We start from the raw sequence: 16,293 nt of genomic DNA, 5'->3' as shown, positions 1-16,293 counted from the left end.
AATTGTCACATAATTTTTGTCCTGCAAATCTTTGATATTATTTTTACATGCAGAATGCCACTAACCAGCTAATGTTTTTGTTTTGTTTGTGAAAGCCAGTAAATAATTTTTGTTCAATTTATGCTCAATGTGTAGGCATTTTCAATTTGCATGTTTTTTATTGTGGCAAGTCCAAATGCTAGGTGTCTGTATTTTATTCTCTGCAAAATCTGTTCATTTCACTAAGGTCTTTGAGCCAAATAAGAATAACAGCTACTATAATTTAACACTGTAATCCATCAAAAATCTCTGAAATTACTTTTTGGTATGCCCAAGAACAATTCCAAAGAACAGTTGCTTAAGCTTACTACACTCAAATGCTGCACTGACAAGCCACTAAATCTAGTCCCAATTTAGTAAAGAACGTCAGGAAGCCTACATTTAAGCATGTGCTTAAATCTGGGCAATCTTTGTGCTTGGGTACTTATTTAAAGGTAAGCGCATTTAAATATGTCCTCTACCTTTTCATCTATTGAACTAAGTAAAAATGAAATATTTATTTATTTTGGAGACCTGAACTACTATTTCTTCAAGTCTTTTTATAATTTAAAAACTAGTTTTCTACCTTTACAAAAATTATGTGGTAGATATATATTGATTGAGTGTTTGTCTATTTGATCAATATCACCTTATATCACCTAATATAACCTTAAGCAGGCTCAACTTACTCACCAACTCCTAGTTTTCACTTGTTTTTATATTCTGTTACAGTAAGCTAAGTTTTTGTTGGAGTTACGACATCACAATTAGTGATTTGTCTGTCTTCCTGTGTTGTTCTTCCTCTAGATATCCTTGTCCCTAAAAAATCACCTTGGAATTGTCTGAAATGAAATTATTTTCTACATGTAAAAATGTATAATTTTCTTCAGCCATGCTTAGAATTGAGTTTATGCAGATACATTTTTCTGTCCAACTCAGTTTGTCAGTCAGGTTTCGAAGTTGTAAAAATAAGTGATACCAGTTCTGCAACCGTAAGCAATGACTAGTGGTTCTACTCCGTAGATTTTACACTTTAAAATTAAAGTGAAGTTTCCAGTAGATTTTTACTACATTCCTATGACTTAAAGTTGTGGTAGTGCATCCATTGCCAAATGGGCTTTTAAAAATAAAAATGGAGCCATGTTTAAGGATAATGTTTTGAAAGGGACAATTATTTATTGATAGGAAAAGAGGTTTGTGATTTTTTGTGTTATCATGTGTTCTTTTCTCTAAACCTGGAAATTAAGCTCCCCAAAAAATCTCCACAACAAGAGGTACCTAGGGAAAACCAAAATGATCTTTAGTATCTTGCTTTTTGTGCAAAATCTCCTGTTCTCACTCCAGCTGATTTTGGAACTCAGTAGAATTCAGGACTGAGGAGTAGTTGCCTTTATCACATGCCTTTCCAATATCAAAGAAATTCAGATCTCTTGAGCCTGAGCTAGCTCAGCTGCAGATCTGCCAAAGAATGGTGTCCCATGCTGTATGTTGTTGGCAGCTATGACTATTGATCACTGGTTTATTTACTTTTTACTCAATTCACTTATTAAACAATCTACAGACACCTAAAAGTGCCTACATTCTCTGCTCATTTATTTTATCAATTCGTTTAGGATCAAGCATAAAGACATTTAGGTAGTGAGATGTCTGTTGAAATAATAGTTTAAGTGAAATCACTGGATTTAGGAAGATTAAAAATTAAGTAGTTTATTTTCTTTGTGGACATGGCACTGTTATCTTTCAGTTACATTATTCATATTTGTATTGTTTGCCTTTTCTTTCCCATTTAGCTAAAAAAACCCCACATACCCAAACTTGATTGTTTGCTAGAAATTACATTCCATTAATAAAAATGTAATTTTAATTTTATTACTATAAGAAATTATATTATTATATATAAGTATTTAAAATTACTTTCAATACTTGCATTTATAATTACTGAATGAAGTCTACAGGATTCCTTAACTCCTTTTGTCTTCCTACTTTTTAAAATTTTTTTGCAAATCAGTGTTGCTGCAATCCAGTGTTTATTTAACTAGTATAGTCTGATAAAAGCATCATCTACAACTTCATATAATACAGAAGAGATTTCAGATGAACAGACCAAATTCTCCTCTGGTTTAACAATGAGACTTCTGTTCATATCAGTGAAGTTGGGTGCATAGTCAGGCACGTGAGGTTTAGTCTTGTATTCAAGTTGGCCGTGGTATATCCAATCTGATTTAAGAGTGTTTTGCAATTATGTGGACATATAGTCTAATTGAGATCCTTTCATTAAAAAAGATGCAAATCATTTATAATCAAATCAGGTTAACATTACTGTTATCAAAATTACTTCTGCCCTTTGAGAGAAATTATCAAGACAGACATTTTCTATTTCTTATTAAAAATGCATGATACAAAAAATACCAGAAATATTCAAGTACACAAATGTCTTTCACAATTAGAGTGCCCTCAAGTTATTTTTGCTCTGAAGACTCTTCTCGACTATGATGAATGCCCATTGTTTACATGATCACAACATAGTCTGCAATTCACTAGGTAAATGAGTGTCTGACATTAGTGTTTCCTCAAATAGATTTGCAGAGGGGAATTTAACTTCAGTGAGACAAAATGTTTTGGTCTGTGCTACACAGTCTAAAATAGACTTTCAATTTTTGTAATTTTTTTTTTTTATGTTTAGGGTGATTAGATCTACCAAATGATAATGCCATTGAAAGCAATAAATTAATGGCAAAATTGTGAAAATTGTAAGAAAATACTTTTGATCAACACTTAAACATACTGCTTCAGAGATCATTACACATTAGGAATGCAGAAAGTTTATTTAAATACTTTGATGTCAAAAGACTACATCTAATATCCAGCAATTTCTGTTAAGAAAGATTGCTTGAGCGTTGAGTAAGACGGTTACAGAATCACCAAATATTTTCTGAGAATTCAGTTTCAAATAAACTGATATCTGTAGCACATCCATTATTAATAATTTGTACTAGCATGACAGAAGCAGGCAGTGTGAAATGTGTTATTCTAGTCACATATAGATGACACTGAGAAGCCAGAAGATGTTGTGTAACAGGACTTACAAACATCATTTGCCAGATGTTATCTGATAGTTGAAGCTCAAGAGACAATGTTATCAAATCTGCTGGTTGCAGTATGTGGGTTAATAAAAGATTGTATGATACTGCTTCTTCTGCCCCCCCCCCCCCCCTTTCTTTTCTTTCCTGTAGCTCATTTATCAACTTTATGTGAAAATCGATATTAAAAAAGAATGCAGAAAATTATTGTTAAAATTATTTTGTTCTTTAATGCTGATTTCATTATGTGGATTAGACAGTTGGTTATTAACTGCTACCATGGGTCACATGGACTACAAAGTCCATACTGAAATTATATAAAATATAAAATAAATTTATAAGTTTGGGTGTTTTTTGATAAAATGCATACTGGCTTAGTAGTTTAAAAATCAGATTTGTGTAATTTGAGCTTCTGTAATTGCATTTGCTCTCTCCACAAGAATAATTTATATTAATATAACTGTTTGTATTCCAGAATATTGCGTATCAGTGATATTCCAATATACATATAGATCAATGATTTGCCAAGTACTTTTAAATGAAAGGTTTTATTTATATTTGATTATTTTTATATATATATATATATATATATATATATATATATATATATATATATATATATATATATCACTGGAGCTTTAAATGACTCTTTCAAATCAAGCTGGAAAAATTCCTGGTGTTTTACAGTCAAAAACTTGATCTGGTCAAATTAAATTTAATTATTGCCTGCTTGTTGGATTAACGGCTGACCCATACTTAAAAATCACACACAAGTGCTGTGACTGACCATCATGTTTGACCTGCTGCTGCTGCAAGTGAAAACTGTCCTGATTCCTCATTTCTTCTAAATATTACCACACCAGCAAAAGAACTGGACAATCTCTAATCAGTACCCACTTTGCTGTTCTTTCCCAGTCTGTTCAGCCAGTTAATGGCAATATTTGATTTAGCCAGTTAATGACAATATTGGATATTGAATAAAGTAGACATAAGGACTTATGAACACTCCCTTCCCAAACTGATACAATGAATGACAATGGCTTTTTCATGGTGAATGTGATGCAAAAGACCAGTTTTTATTCTCCGTATGAGACTGAGCCAGTCAATCAGTGTAGCACTCAATAAATCAGTTGCTAAATTCTGCTCAGATTGTGGGCCTAAACCTGTTTCTGTGGGAATCAATACTGAAACTGTGAGTAAATCCAGTGGAAATCAGACTGTTGCTTCAGACTGGTAGCTTTTGAATAGAGGAGAAAAACTGCAAATCTGTTAAACTGTTAAATGGAAACTATCTTTTTTTAATCTAAATTCCTCAGTTATGATAATAGAATTAAAAATTATTGATCTATACTGATTATATATAATCACTGTTTAGGGATAGCTGGATCTGGAGTTTCTGGGTGAGGAAAAGTCAGTGGTAAATGAGCTTTTAAGGACATGAATCTGACTCTTTTCAAGCTCTAGGTTACAGGTCTCCAGTTATCCACAGACCCAGTTGTTTGCAGATGTTCATGACAAACCACTTTGAGAATTTAGTGAACACAGAGCATGTGGCACAGAGCATGTGGCATAAATGATACTCAAAGAGGACTGAAGATTATTAGAAGGATCTTGTTTAAAGTAGAAGTTAAAAAGGTTGAAGATGATACCCTTTGATTTAGAATTTAGCATCCGGTTGATTTTTTTGTGTGGGCATATAGCAAAACATGGCTTAACTGCTACTAAGGAACAAAAATCTTTATCCATTAGTCTAAGTGGAAACGATTTGAGGCTAGTTGGTAAGAACTGTTTGTTTTAGTCAAATACATAGTAAAACATTCTATAGGGCCATCCTCATCAAAATAATAAAAGTCCCAGCTGACCTAGTGTCTTCTTTCTAACAGATTATGTCTATGCTAGGTCAGTATTAGCAATTGATCATAGTTTGGACTGTTCTCTGGCACTTTAATTGCATGAAATTAGAGAATGATCTATTTGAACAAAAGGGAATGTCATTCTCATGAAGTTGTAAGCAATAGGAAGCAGATGGGCTGTAAGGCCAAAGACCTAGCTGTAAATCCTTACTTAACCAAAAATGTATCAAAATGTTTTCCTCCTATAATCTCAGAAGTTAAATTTCATAATACTAGAAAGAGTGGAAGGGTTATTGGTCCCTTCCCATATATTATTTATGTCCCTTAAATATCTGAATATTATCTTGTATAATAAAATGTAAAATTCACAAGTTTGTGGGTAATTTAGGTAGGAATTCACAGTTTAACACACAGAGTTATCTTCTTTCTGTAACAGTTCCTCAAAGAAAGCTGCTACCCTGTGCCGTTAAAAAAAAAGAAGAAACAAAAAAGGTGCAATAATATCTCCAGGGAAGCTCCACAGTATATTCTGTAGCTAAAGCTGAAGAAAACCCATCTTCTCATTCTGTAGAGAGGGCTTTGTACATTTGGGAAAACTACTGGGGTCAATAGCTCAGTGCTCCCTGAAAAGGCAATTGCTAGGCAGGAAACCTCCTAAAAGTAGCAGCAGCAGAAGTAAAGCTCTGGTGTCACTGAAAGCTCTACTGCTATGGATGCTAAAGGGACAGGAAAGAAGACTTATTTTTCCCACAGTTGTTTCTGGGACTTCATGTTGATATGCCTTCCTCAGCAATTCATTGAGGTATGTGGCTTTTAGAGTTTCTCTTCTTGCTCACTGAAGTGTCTGTGGTGGGCACATGTAATTACAATTAGAGTTGACAAATGTTGTTTAATGAATGAATTCCACTTTTGCTTTGATAAGTTCTAGAGCAGGGGTCCTCAAACTATGGCCCCCCAGGGTCCTCAATCCGTCCCCCGGTATTTACAGAACCCCCCTGCCTCCCCCTGCCGGGGGTTGGGTGGGGAAACCAAGCAGCCGCAGATGACTGCCTGCCACTTCATCCGCGTGCTGGCCCCCTGTTTAAAAAGTTTGAGGACCCCTGTTCTAAGGTTTTTTATTTCTTCTTCAGGAAAAGAGCATTCAGGCTCCAGTGGGGATGAAAACCTAGAATTCTCCTTTTGATCCTAAGCACCAACAGCTTTCTACTCTGGACATGGAATACATTTTAAAAACATCCTGTGACATTGGATTTTAGAATCATTCAAAGACTGTTACTGGACAGCAGTACAGCATAATTCACCCAATGACTTCCAAAAATCTAGCAGTTGTACAGTAAACTAATGAATGGGTTTTTTGTATAGGTATTTCACTTGCTTCCTCTCTAAGGATCATATTTTCTGGACTATTGTGTGTGCTTCATCTCCTTCTGGTATCTTATACATCCAGATGATTAAGCAATCAGTTGTTTTTACAAACAGAACTCAGTTCCCTTCCAGTGCTCTCTGACATGGTTATTCACTTTAGTGAAAGTCCACATAGTGCTTTGCTAAGCTGTAAGAGAAAAATATTTGGAGACAGTGCAAGAAATCTCTTGTTAAAGTGAATGGTGAACTATTCACATGTGGAACCTAGAAGAGATCTTTGAGCTTCTCATGTGAGATGCAGTTATCTTTACAAAGATGCCAATAGCATACATGCCATAGCTGGGGTAATATTAGTAGATGTAAACACTATGCTAACTTTTCTGTTTGTTTTAGTAATGTGACTTAATATGCAGTCAACTACAGATTATTCAATACTATTTGAAGTAGCACAAGTAATGTGTTCTGTTGAGTATAATAGCTGAAAAAGATGTAGCACTTCAAAAGAATTGCAAACATTGCAGTGAATATATTCATTCTGTTGAACGTTCTGAGCTAAAAGTGGGAGAAAGCATTTGTTCTATGATAAAAACCCAAAGGTTTCTTTATACCACTAGATTATTTCCACAAGTTCCCTCTGTCCTGGCAAACCCACTCTATGGACCGATACAGCGTGAATGGCCTCTCTGAAAAGGCTATGCAGATTGAGCACTGAATGGTATAGCAAGCAATAACCATGTATAACTGGTTTCAATCTGCAGCAGTAATGCCTAGCAACCAGTGGTGGCTAAATCCTCTGAATCATTTTTCCATATACTTCTGCCACGAACATAAAGTGTTATTTCCTTGGGTTAGGCTAGGAGTCATCTGTAACAAACGAATGACAAATAGCAAGCCTTAGCAGTACTACGTTGAAATTGCGTGACTAGGCCATACTTAGTATTCACCATAATTCAGGAAAAGCTCCATAACGCTTTTATGTTGCACATGTTTCTTCCTAGTCAAGTTAGAGACTGTTAGTCAATCACAGGAAGCTACTGGGATATTATCTTGGGGAGACGCATATGAGGCGCTGCCCTTGACTGATGGCCGAGTCAGCCGCACTGTGGCAGCAAGGCTGCGCAGGTCAGATAAAGTGGGCCCCTGCCCTCATTCAGTCTTGTTCCACATGCTTCTGGGCAACAGAAAGATATGAGCAGTCTCTGAAATACACATCATAGGATCATTTTTTCCCTGTGTTTCTACACACAATGTGCTGCATAAGGGGAATATGACGCCTAATTGGAGCACGCAGCTGCTAGTGTAAATATTTAACATAATAGAAATGATCTGCCAAATAATACCACACATATCATCAAAGCTCCCAGACTTCCTCTTTCTACTCAGGAGCCTTGGTAGCACTGTTGCCCATTCTTGCTCTCTCACTAGGTCAGTTCAAAGAAGTACTTCTCACTTCTGGGGTTTAGGTGCACTTACCAAATAGTCCAAACACCATTTGAGGATGAAATCCAGGCTCTCATGAGTTCTCTTACCTTCTGACATGTTTCCTACCCATATGAAATTTAGACTGGAGAAAGAACCTACTCTAAATGGTTTACAGAGTAGACAAGGAAGGCAAGCAGGCTAAGGTCTCAAAACCTTAAAGCTCATTTGTGTACATGAAAAGAAAAATCTGGGTGTGACCTCTGTAATCATGTGGCTTGTGGCAGTGGAGTTCATTCAGGCACTTCCTGTCTGCTCAGTTTGACCAATCTTAGCAAAAAGTTAAGCAAAGACATGGATTTTCTTTCCTCATCATACTGCCTTTTCATTTCCAAATACTTGTTAAAGAAACAAGTATTACCTTTTGGTATACAAATGTCTGTCTATTGCTAACACATGCAGTATCTCATCTTAATGAGGTCGCCATAGCCGTGCAGTTTGTAAATCAGTATATTAAATACACTATAAAGATGTTTTGTTTGTGAATATGAGCTAAGAATAGTAAATGTGAGAAAAAAAGCCCTAAAAAATAATAAAAAAATAATAAAATAATAATTTAGAAATAAAACTTCCGCAAGGCAGTTTGTGTTATTTCAACAATATAAGGAGTCTGGTAAAAGTAACCAGAGCAGGTTGATTGTATTTTTCTAAATATGATTTTACTTCACCTACTGCTCACAGCATTCATTTATAAAATTTCTTCCAAAGACAAATAGTAGCTTTAGTGTACTTTACAGTGAGTCAGATCACAAAGTTCAAGACAAAGTAGTGTTTCCTTATGCAGCTGCATCTCAAAAACAGTGTCTCAAACTTCTCTAGAGTACAAATCTTTTTTGGCTTATTTGTCTTCATATGACTTCTTGCTGATCTAATAGCAGGTAGAACTTCAAGGTGAAATAGCAAGAGTCATATTCACTTCTACATTTGCACTTACCACCTTTGAGTTCTTTCATGACTGTGCTAAGGAGTGAAAAATTTGAGAAGCATTTTTTTAGATTATAAATATGTAGACTCCAGAATAGCTGCCTCATTGCTCACAATATTGTTCTTGAAGGAAAGAACACAGAAAACAAAAAGCACATACTATTGCCAGCTATAATTATTACAGAACTCGTTTTCAAGGTGCCTAGTAAACTACAGGTTTTATTTGAAGATCCTTTGCTATATTTAATACAGGTACAGACAGATATTTAATACAGATATGGAAGTTTCAAGAAGACTACAGAGCTGAAAAAAAATAATCACAACAAATTTTATTTTTTGTTAACAAGACAATAATTTGTGCATTTTTGCATATCTATTTCACTTCATTTTGTTTTTTTAACTTAGTACTTTCACTTTCCCCAGTGGAATAGTTAGGTTCCCTTTCTTTGTACACCTCACAAAAAATGTTTACTTTTAGAAATGCTGTTCTATTTTAGAATTGCTTAAGTGATTCTTTAAGCGTATTTTTATGCTTTTAAAATCTCTTGGTCATCATCTTCTGGTATTTTTACTGTATCATCAAATACTAGGAGGCAACCATATAAAATACCTTAGAATAATCCTGCTGTTCTGTACAGAGTTCTGCAAGCTCTGCTTTTACATAGAACTATATTTCAAGAGGACAGAACTTGTTTAGGCTCCCAGAAATCATGGTAAAAGAACCTGACTTCATAATCTTGAAAATAAATAACTGGTGTCTTGCTCAATAGTGCAATTCTCTTTACTTTTACATGAGCATTTACATGTAAAATCAGGTCTCTAGTAAGTTCTATGATGGAGAACCATGGGGATGTGTTAAAATGTCTTAAATATTGGTAGATAAAAATTGAATGTCTATAGTCATTCAAAGACAGGAAAGTGGAAAGATGTATCTACAGCTGTCTGCTCAATGAGTAAAAATGAAGCTTCCCTGTTTATCATTGGAAATATGGATTCTACATACTGTAACTACTTGTGTATACATCTCTAAAAAAAGAGGGGTTTGTATTCACAAACAGCAAAATCTCCTTTATGTTTTAAACATCAATCCTTTGTAGTTTATAGTTTGATCATTATTTTCTCATTTATAGAAGAAAAGCAAGCAAAATACCTCAACAGTTTATCATATCTGCACCAGGATTTTGTGGTGCTTACTTCGTCTGGACTTCTGACCATACAGTAATTTCTCGTATTCTTTAATACATATACTGTAATTCAGACATACAAAATTGTGCATAATTAAGCATAACATACCAGCTCAATCTTCCATTATTTTCAGAAGAGATATTGAAACACCTGTTTACTTAAATCAAAAGAGTGAGATTTCTACTATTTCGATCAGTACAAGCAACAAGTTTGATGCTCAGTGTAAGACAATGTCCAAATGAATGTTAGATGAAAAAGTAAAGAAACTGATAAACAGAGTGTGAGAGCTTTACCCACAAATTTGTGCACTTGCAAGAAAGAAATCCTGTAACTGTTCTGTGTGACTTAAAATTACTTTTAAGAGCCTTGTGGAATCTGTCTTTGAAAACAAGTTGAACAGGTTTGATAACTGTGGGTATTTTATTCAAAATTTGGTCTTTTAAAGTAGAATTGTAATAATACTTACCAAAAGAATATCTTGTTGCTAGTAATTAGTTTGAACTTTATGTATTTTCCCTCTTTCTGTTACATACAATTTACCTGTCTTTTACAGAAATAACTGAAGTAATAGAATTTTAAACAATTTCACTTTCTGTGCAAGTGACTTACACGTGTATGCATAAGTGGGTAAATGTTTCTGTGTGGATATGCCACAGCTGGGCAACCACATAAGATGCTGCAGTTTACTTGTAAACAAAGTAATTTACTTTTTTTTTAAGAGTTGATCTAGTTAACCTAAAATTGTTTTATACTTTACAATTTTCTTTATTTCACAAGTTTTTTGAGCAATCAGGTGCCCTAACTCATTAGAATTGTCCTCCTGGTTTCGTATTTAAATTCCATGCTTGCCAGCTGCTCAGAAAAGTCAGCCTTGTTGCATATTAACAGTGAAATGAAAAATAAAGGAAAGTAGCATGGTTTCCATGGGCCACATATAGAACAGATCCCAGAGTCAGCATCCAAAACCCTTAGAGGCTCCCATGAAGACCTAGTGGATCTATTTGAAACCAGTCCTAAACATTACAGATTTCTCAGGTTGGGGATATATGCTCCTATGACTCAAAGCAAATTCCATCAAAACAAGTCTGCATTGTGATAGGGATTTGTCTAACCTCTGCTATTACCTTAGATTTGTCATTCGACTAGTTATTTCAATATTAGCCTATTCTGGTGTTTAGTTGTTACAGAATCAGAGGATCACAAAATGGTTGGGGTTAGAAGGGACCTCTGGAGGTCATCTTGTCCAACCCCGTTTTCAAGCAGTGCCACCTGGAGCTGGGTCTCCAGGACCATGTCCGGATGACTTTTGAATATTTCCAAGGTTGGAGACTACACAACCTCTCTGGGCAGCCCGTGCCAGTGCTCAGTTACCCTTGCAGTGGAAAAGCGTTTCCTGATGTTCAGACAGAACCTCCTGTGTTTCAGTGTGTGCCCATTGTCTCTTGTTCCATCACGGGATACCACTGAGAAAGCCTGGCTCCATCTTCTTTGTACCCTTCATTCAGACATCTATACCCACTGGTAGGATCCCCTCTGGCCCTTCTCTTCTCCAGGCTGACCAGTCCCAGCTCTCTCAATCCTTCCTCATAGAAGAGATGCTTCAGTCCCTTAATCAGCTTCATGACCCTTTGCTGGACTGTCTCCAGTAGCTCCATATCACCTTTGTACTGAGGAGCTTAGAACTGGGCACAGCACTACAGGTATGGCCTTACCAGTGCCAAGCAGAGGGGAAGGATCACATCCCTCCTCAGCTGTTGGCAGTATTCTTCCTAATGCAGCCCAGGATACTGGTGGCCTTGTTTGCCAGGCCCATGTTCAAGTTGGTGTCCACCAGGCCCCCCTGGTCCTTTTCTGCAAAGCTGCTTTCCAGTTGGGTGGACTCAGCATACAGTGGTACATGGGGTTATTCCTCTCCATACGAAGGATTTTGCACTTCCCCTTGTTGAACTTCGGAAGGTTGCTGTCAGCCTATTTCTCCAGCCTGCTGAAGCTGCTCTGGATGGCAGCATGGCCTTCTGGTGTATCAGCCACTCCTCCCAGTACTGTGTCATCAGCAAACTTGCTGAGGGTTCACTCTGCCTCATCCTCCAGATCATTAATGATGTTAAACAGGATCGGACTAGTGTTGGCCCCTTGGTTATACCTACCACTCAATAATGGCCTCCAATTAGACTTTTTACTACTGAACACCACCATCATGGGTCTGATTGTTCAGCCAGTTTCCAGTCCACTTCACTGTCTGCTCATCTACCACATTTTTTTACCAGTTAAGGAAATTACAGATTATCACCATATTCTCCTTTGGGCTACTTTACAATTTCTCATTCTTCTTGTTTGCCAGTAACTCTAAATAGCCTTGTAAAGATTTTTGCATCTCGTAAGTTTCAAATGTAATTCTCTGTTTCACAGAGACATTACAGAAAAGCTTAGAGTAACTAAACCATTCCAGGAATCTGTTATTTGTGGAATAGGTTGTAATATATCACCAAAGGAGATTTCTGGATTATTTTTTTTTTTGTATTGGTAGGTTTTAAAAGAGACATTCAATGCTTCAGGAAAAACCCACAGAACTTGTTTTGGATGCCAGGTCTGCCATTTATATAACCTTTACACATTTTCACATTTCTTATGACAGTTCCTGGTTTTCTCTTTGCATACTTCATTTCTCCATTAAGGAGATCCCCATGAAAAATAAATAAATAAATTACATGTATTGCATACCCCTCAAGGCCTATTGCATCCTACTTTTTTATTATAAGTGATCAATCTTATTTTTCACAGCAAAATTCTCCTGTCTTGGGAAGTTTTCCTAATGGGAACATAATTTTCATCAGGACTATCTGTCTATTGGAAGATCTAGTCAGTCAGTGTTTAGATATCATTAAAAGGGTTCTGACTCAGCCAGACTGATAATAACAGTTTGATTGAATTACATACAGAAGAGCTGCTAAAGAATAATCTGTTTAATGGTAGACTATTTAAAAAACCAAACATTTGCTGGGTAATTATGCTTAAACATAGCTGAATTTCCAGCATGTCTGATGATACCTTATTTACAGATTTTTAAAATTATAGTATTGATATCCTGTTAATGTTTAATGAAGTGTATTACCTCAGGTGTCACAGATTTTGGTTTACTATCACTTGAGATGTTGAAAGGTTGCAAAAAGATTATTCTTCATAACTGAGCAAGATCTACCATATTCCTAGAATTTTAACAGATTGTGCACTTCTATGTGCATTGTTACCAGTGTTACTGTATTGTTAACAAATAAGAACATAATTTTAGAATTGTTTTGTTGGTCAAATTTCATGGTCTAGATTACACTTCAGCCTGGATTCTTGCTACTATCACTCCTTTATATGAAAACTCCTTCATATGGGAGAAATCCTGTCAGGATGTTTCTCTCCTTTTTTCCTCCTCTGTACTTTGCTAATGTGGTAGAGTGTTTTTAGTATATCAGAGTGGTCCTTGCGAACTCAGCAAAAGGAATAAACGTAATGGTTACACTGGACATGATTTGGATGTTAATTTGAGGCAGTAGTCAAAGTAATTTTCCTTCAAGTATCTTGCTTTCAGCACTAGGTATAAACATCCAAGTACATTAACTGAAATATTTAATTATATTTAGTGTTGTTGGCTATCATATCTATCTACTGACCTATAAAACTGCTCAACAATTAATACTAATTGCCTACTCAGTTATACTGGCAGTCCCTTAAGTTCATAAGTATTCACTCATGGTTTATATTGTGCAACTGTAAAAGATAACTGGGAAGAACAACCGCAGCCTGGTTATAGAGGGACAATTTAAAAAAGTGACTTTACATCTCTGATTTTTGAAGTCAACACATTCTGACTGTTCAGGTTAAAAATGGCTGATCTTGCTTATAGAGCACTAGACTTTTTCAGGATATTATTTGGTTATGATTCTACTGTCCCAACTTGACTAAGGCTAGAGGAGAACAGCAGTTTTAGTAGTGGGTTGGGTTGGTGGTGGTTTTTTTTTTTTCATTTGAAACATTTCTTCCAAACCTTCTCTTCACGGTTTCATTTATAGTTTTTACTGCACTGACCTGATCCTGAAAAAGTAAGATCAATTGCATGAGTAGACTACCTCTCAAACTCTACCTCAGTTTTTCTCTTATGCAATCTTTTTGAGACCTGGACACTATGTATGTGACTCAGGAGAAGCTTAATGCAGTGTTTATATAGAAGTGTTTATCGTTGGTTCATTGGTTTCAATATAGCAGATCCTTTCAACTTTCCAGAGAAAAAGAAAGGACAGTGGATGTATTTGTTGGGGTTTGTTGTTGGTTTTTTTTGTTTGGGTTTTTTTTTTTTTTTTTTGGTGAGTTTTTTTGGTTAATTGGTTGCTTTATGTTTGTTTGGTTTATGTTTTCTTCTGAAAATAAGAAAGACAGTGCAGAACATTCACTTTAGGTAGAAAAGCAGTGCAAGTGATAAAAATCTCTGAGACAAGACCAGTCTATTCTGAAGAAATAGTTTTCTCTTGAAATACTTTAGTTTGTTTAACATTTCTGGTTTTGGACAGTATCTTCAAAATGGGCCAAATTTTGTGAAATGATGATTTGGCTATGGATAGTTGTCTATTGAAGCATAGGCTTAAGACCAAACTCATTGCATCTATGTGTTATACCTGGCTGTAAAAGCATAATAAAAACCATCTCAGATGGTTAATATAATCATGTTTACCTGATTTAAGATAGCACATGTGTTAGACATTACTTTGTTAGCACAATGAAATCCATGGTAAATACTTATGGTATTTATTCCAGGAAGGCCAAGTGGATGTTGCTGACACAGAAAGTGTCTCCTCTTTGTTGGTAGGGATGGCAGAGTATTCATAAACACAGAATGAAGTTTAGAATTCTCTAGTTAAACTGAGTGTTATACTGAAAAATAGGCAAAAGGGTTCTGAATGGATCTGTAAATATATCCTCTTTCATTAACTGTATTAAAGTGTCATGTGGTTAGTTGTGTGATATTCTTGCTTGCTAGTGTATGAAGAAATATTTTTTTAACTCAACCTTCTGAAAGAGACAGACAGGGAAGAGCAGGATTTCGTACCAGAAAAAAACTAGTCTTGCATTATGTGTTGCCATAGTTTTGGAACACTTCTTATTTCCAAGAAACATATGTATAATTATATCACTGAAGTGCATTGTCAAATTTTAGCACATTGACGTTATAGCCAAGATATTGAACAAAACTAATTTTGTCTTTCTCAATTTTTAAGATCCAGATTTTAAGGACCTTGGCGTTTTGAAGCCATTGCCAGGTTGGTATGTTGTTTTGTTTATTTATTTTTTTTAACTTGGAGGCCTTTGCACTCTGCTGTAGAAAATATTTTTGTTTGCTGTTCAGGTTTCATTTTTTCTGGTATTTTGTTATTCAGTTTGTGAGTTTGAGATGGGAGGACCTGAAGGAATTGTGGAATCTGTACAAATTGTCAAAGAAGGAAAAGCTTCTGAAACTGAAGCAGTAGACTGTAAATGGTACATCCGAGCACCACCCCGATCCAAGGTCAGTCCTTCATCCACTTGCTGATTTGCCATTTAATTTAAGAAATTGACTTATCTGATAACTTGTGCATTTCTTAGTACAGTCAGATCTTGTTTAATAACTTTACAGCTTGAACTTGTAAACCATTTTTTTGCCTTCTGCCGTGGAAGGGCAATTTGTCACCTCAGCCAAAATAACCTCCCTTCTCTATAAATAATGATGTGGGCAGTGTTAATGTGCTTTTTGTGCCATAAATAATTTTCTTAAATTCATCTTTAATTTTGCTCATATTTTTAAAGAATCAATGTGTTTTCCTAAGCAGGAGGTAATCTTATCACCTTAATTTTCAATATATTTCAAATACTTAATATAGGGACTACTAAGGAAACACTGCTGGCTCCCTGAGGTCATTATTGTTTCTTATCTGGGAACTGTGAAAATGGAGCCAAGGTAAATTCACATTCCTCTGTATAAGACCTTTATTTCCTTTGGTTTAGAGCCACAGAAAAAAACAGAGAGTGTTCCCATTTCTCTCCCACCACAGCCAGCAAGCCAGGCATTTGTAACGAACAGGAGAGGACTGCAATGAATTTAACAATTCTTGGATTCTGTTTGAGTTCCTCCCTTATTCAGTTCCTATCTTATCGGTTACTATATGGATTGATTGTTGCTGGCTACACTACTGTTTCTCCTCTCTTTGCAACTGGAACAGCTTTGTGCCTCCCACCTACTTTCACTCTGTTAAAGACAACTCATTATTTTATTTTTTCTAGTGTGTTTTATTTGACAGGAAATATTTTAAAAGCTAGAATTTATAATCCACTACTCTCTGCCATCTTTAAACAAATAAGTTGGTTTTATT

General features: G+C 35.6%; 1 protein-coding gene across 3 annotated transcripts in view; it reads left to right on the top strand.

The window, feature by feature from the left end:
* The window catches only part of NETO1 (neuropilin and tolloid like 1), a 74,831-nt gene that overhangs the window by 24,788 nt on the left and 33,750 nt on the right, over positions 1–16,293 (top strand). For all 3 annotated transcript variants that reach the window (XM_027781753.2, XM_027781749.2, XM_005233865.3), the window contains exons 5-6: positions 15,166–15,207; positions 15,325–15,452. In XM_027781753.2, coding sequence (XP_027637554.1) covers positions 15,166–15,207; positions 15,325–15,452 — 170 coding nt within the window. The remainder of the gene's footprint in view (positions 1–15,165; positions 15,208–15,324; positions 15,453–16,293) is intronic.

The sequence above is a fragment of the Falco peregrinus genome, chromosome 3, assembly GCF_023634155.1.
Source record: "Falco peregrinus isolate bFalPer1 chromosome 3, bFalPer1.pri, whole genome shotgun sequence".
Taxonomy (NCBI): domain Eukaryota; kingdom Metazoa; phylum Chordata; class Aves; order Falconiformes; family Falconidae; genus Falco; species Falco peregrinus.
This window is presented reverse-complemented; position numbering and strand designations above follow the sequence as displayed.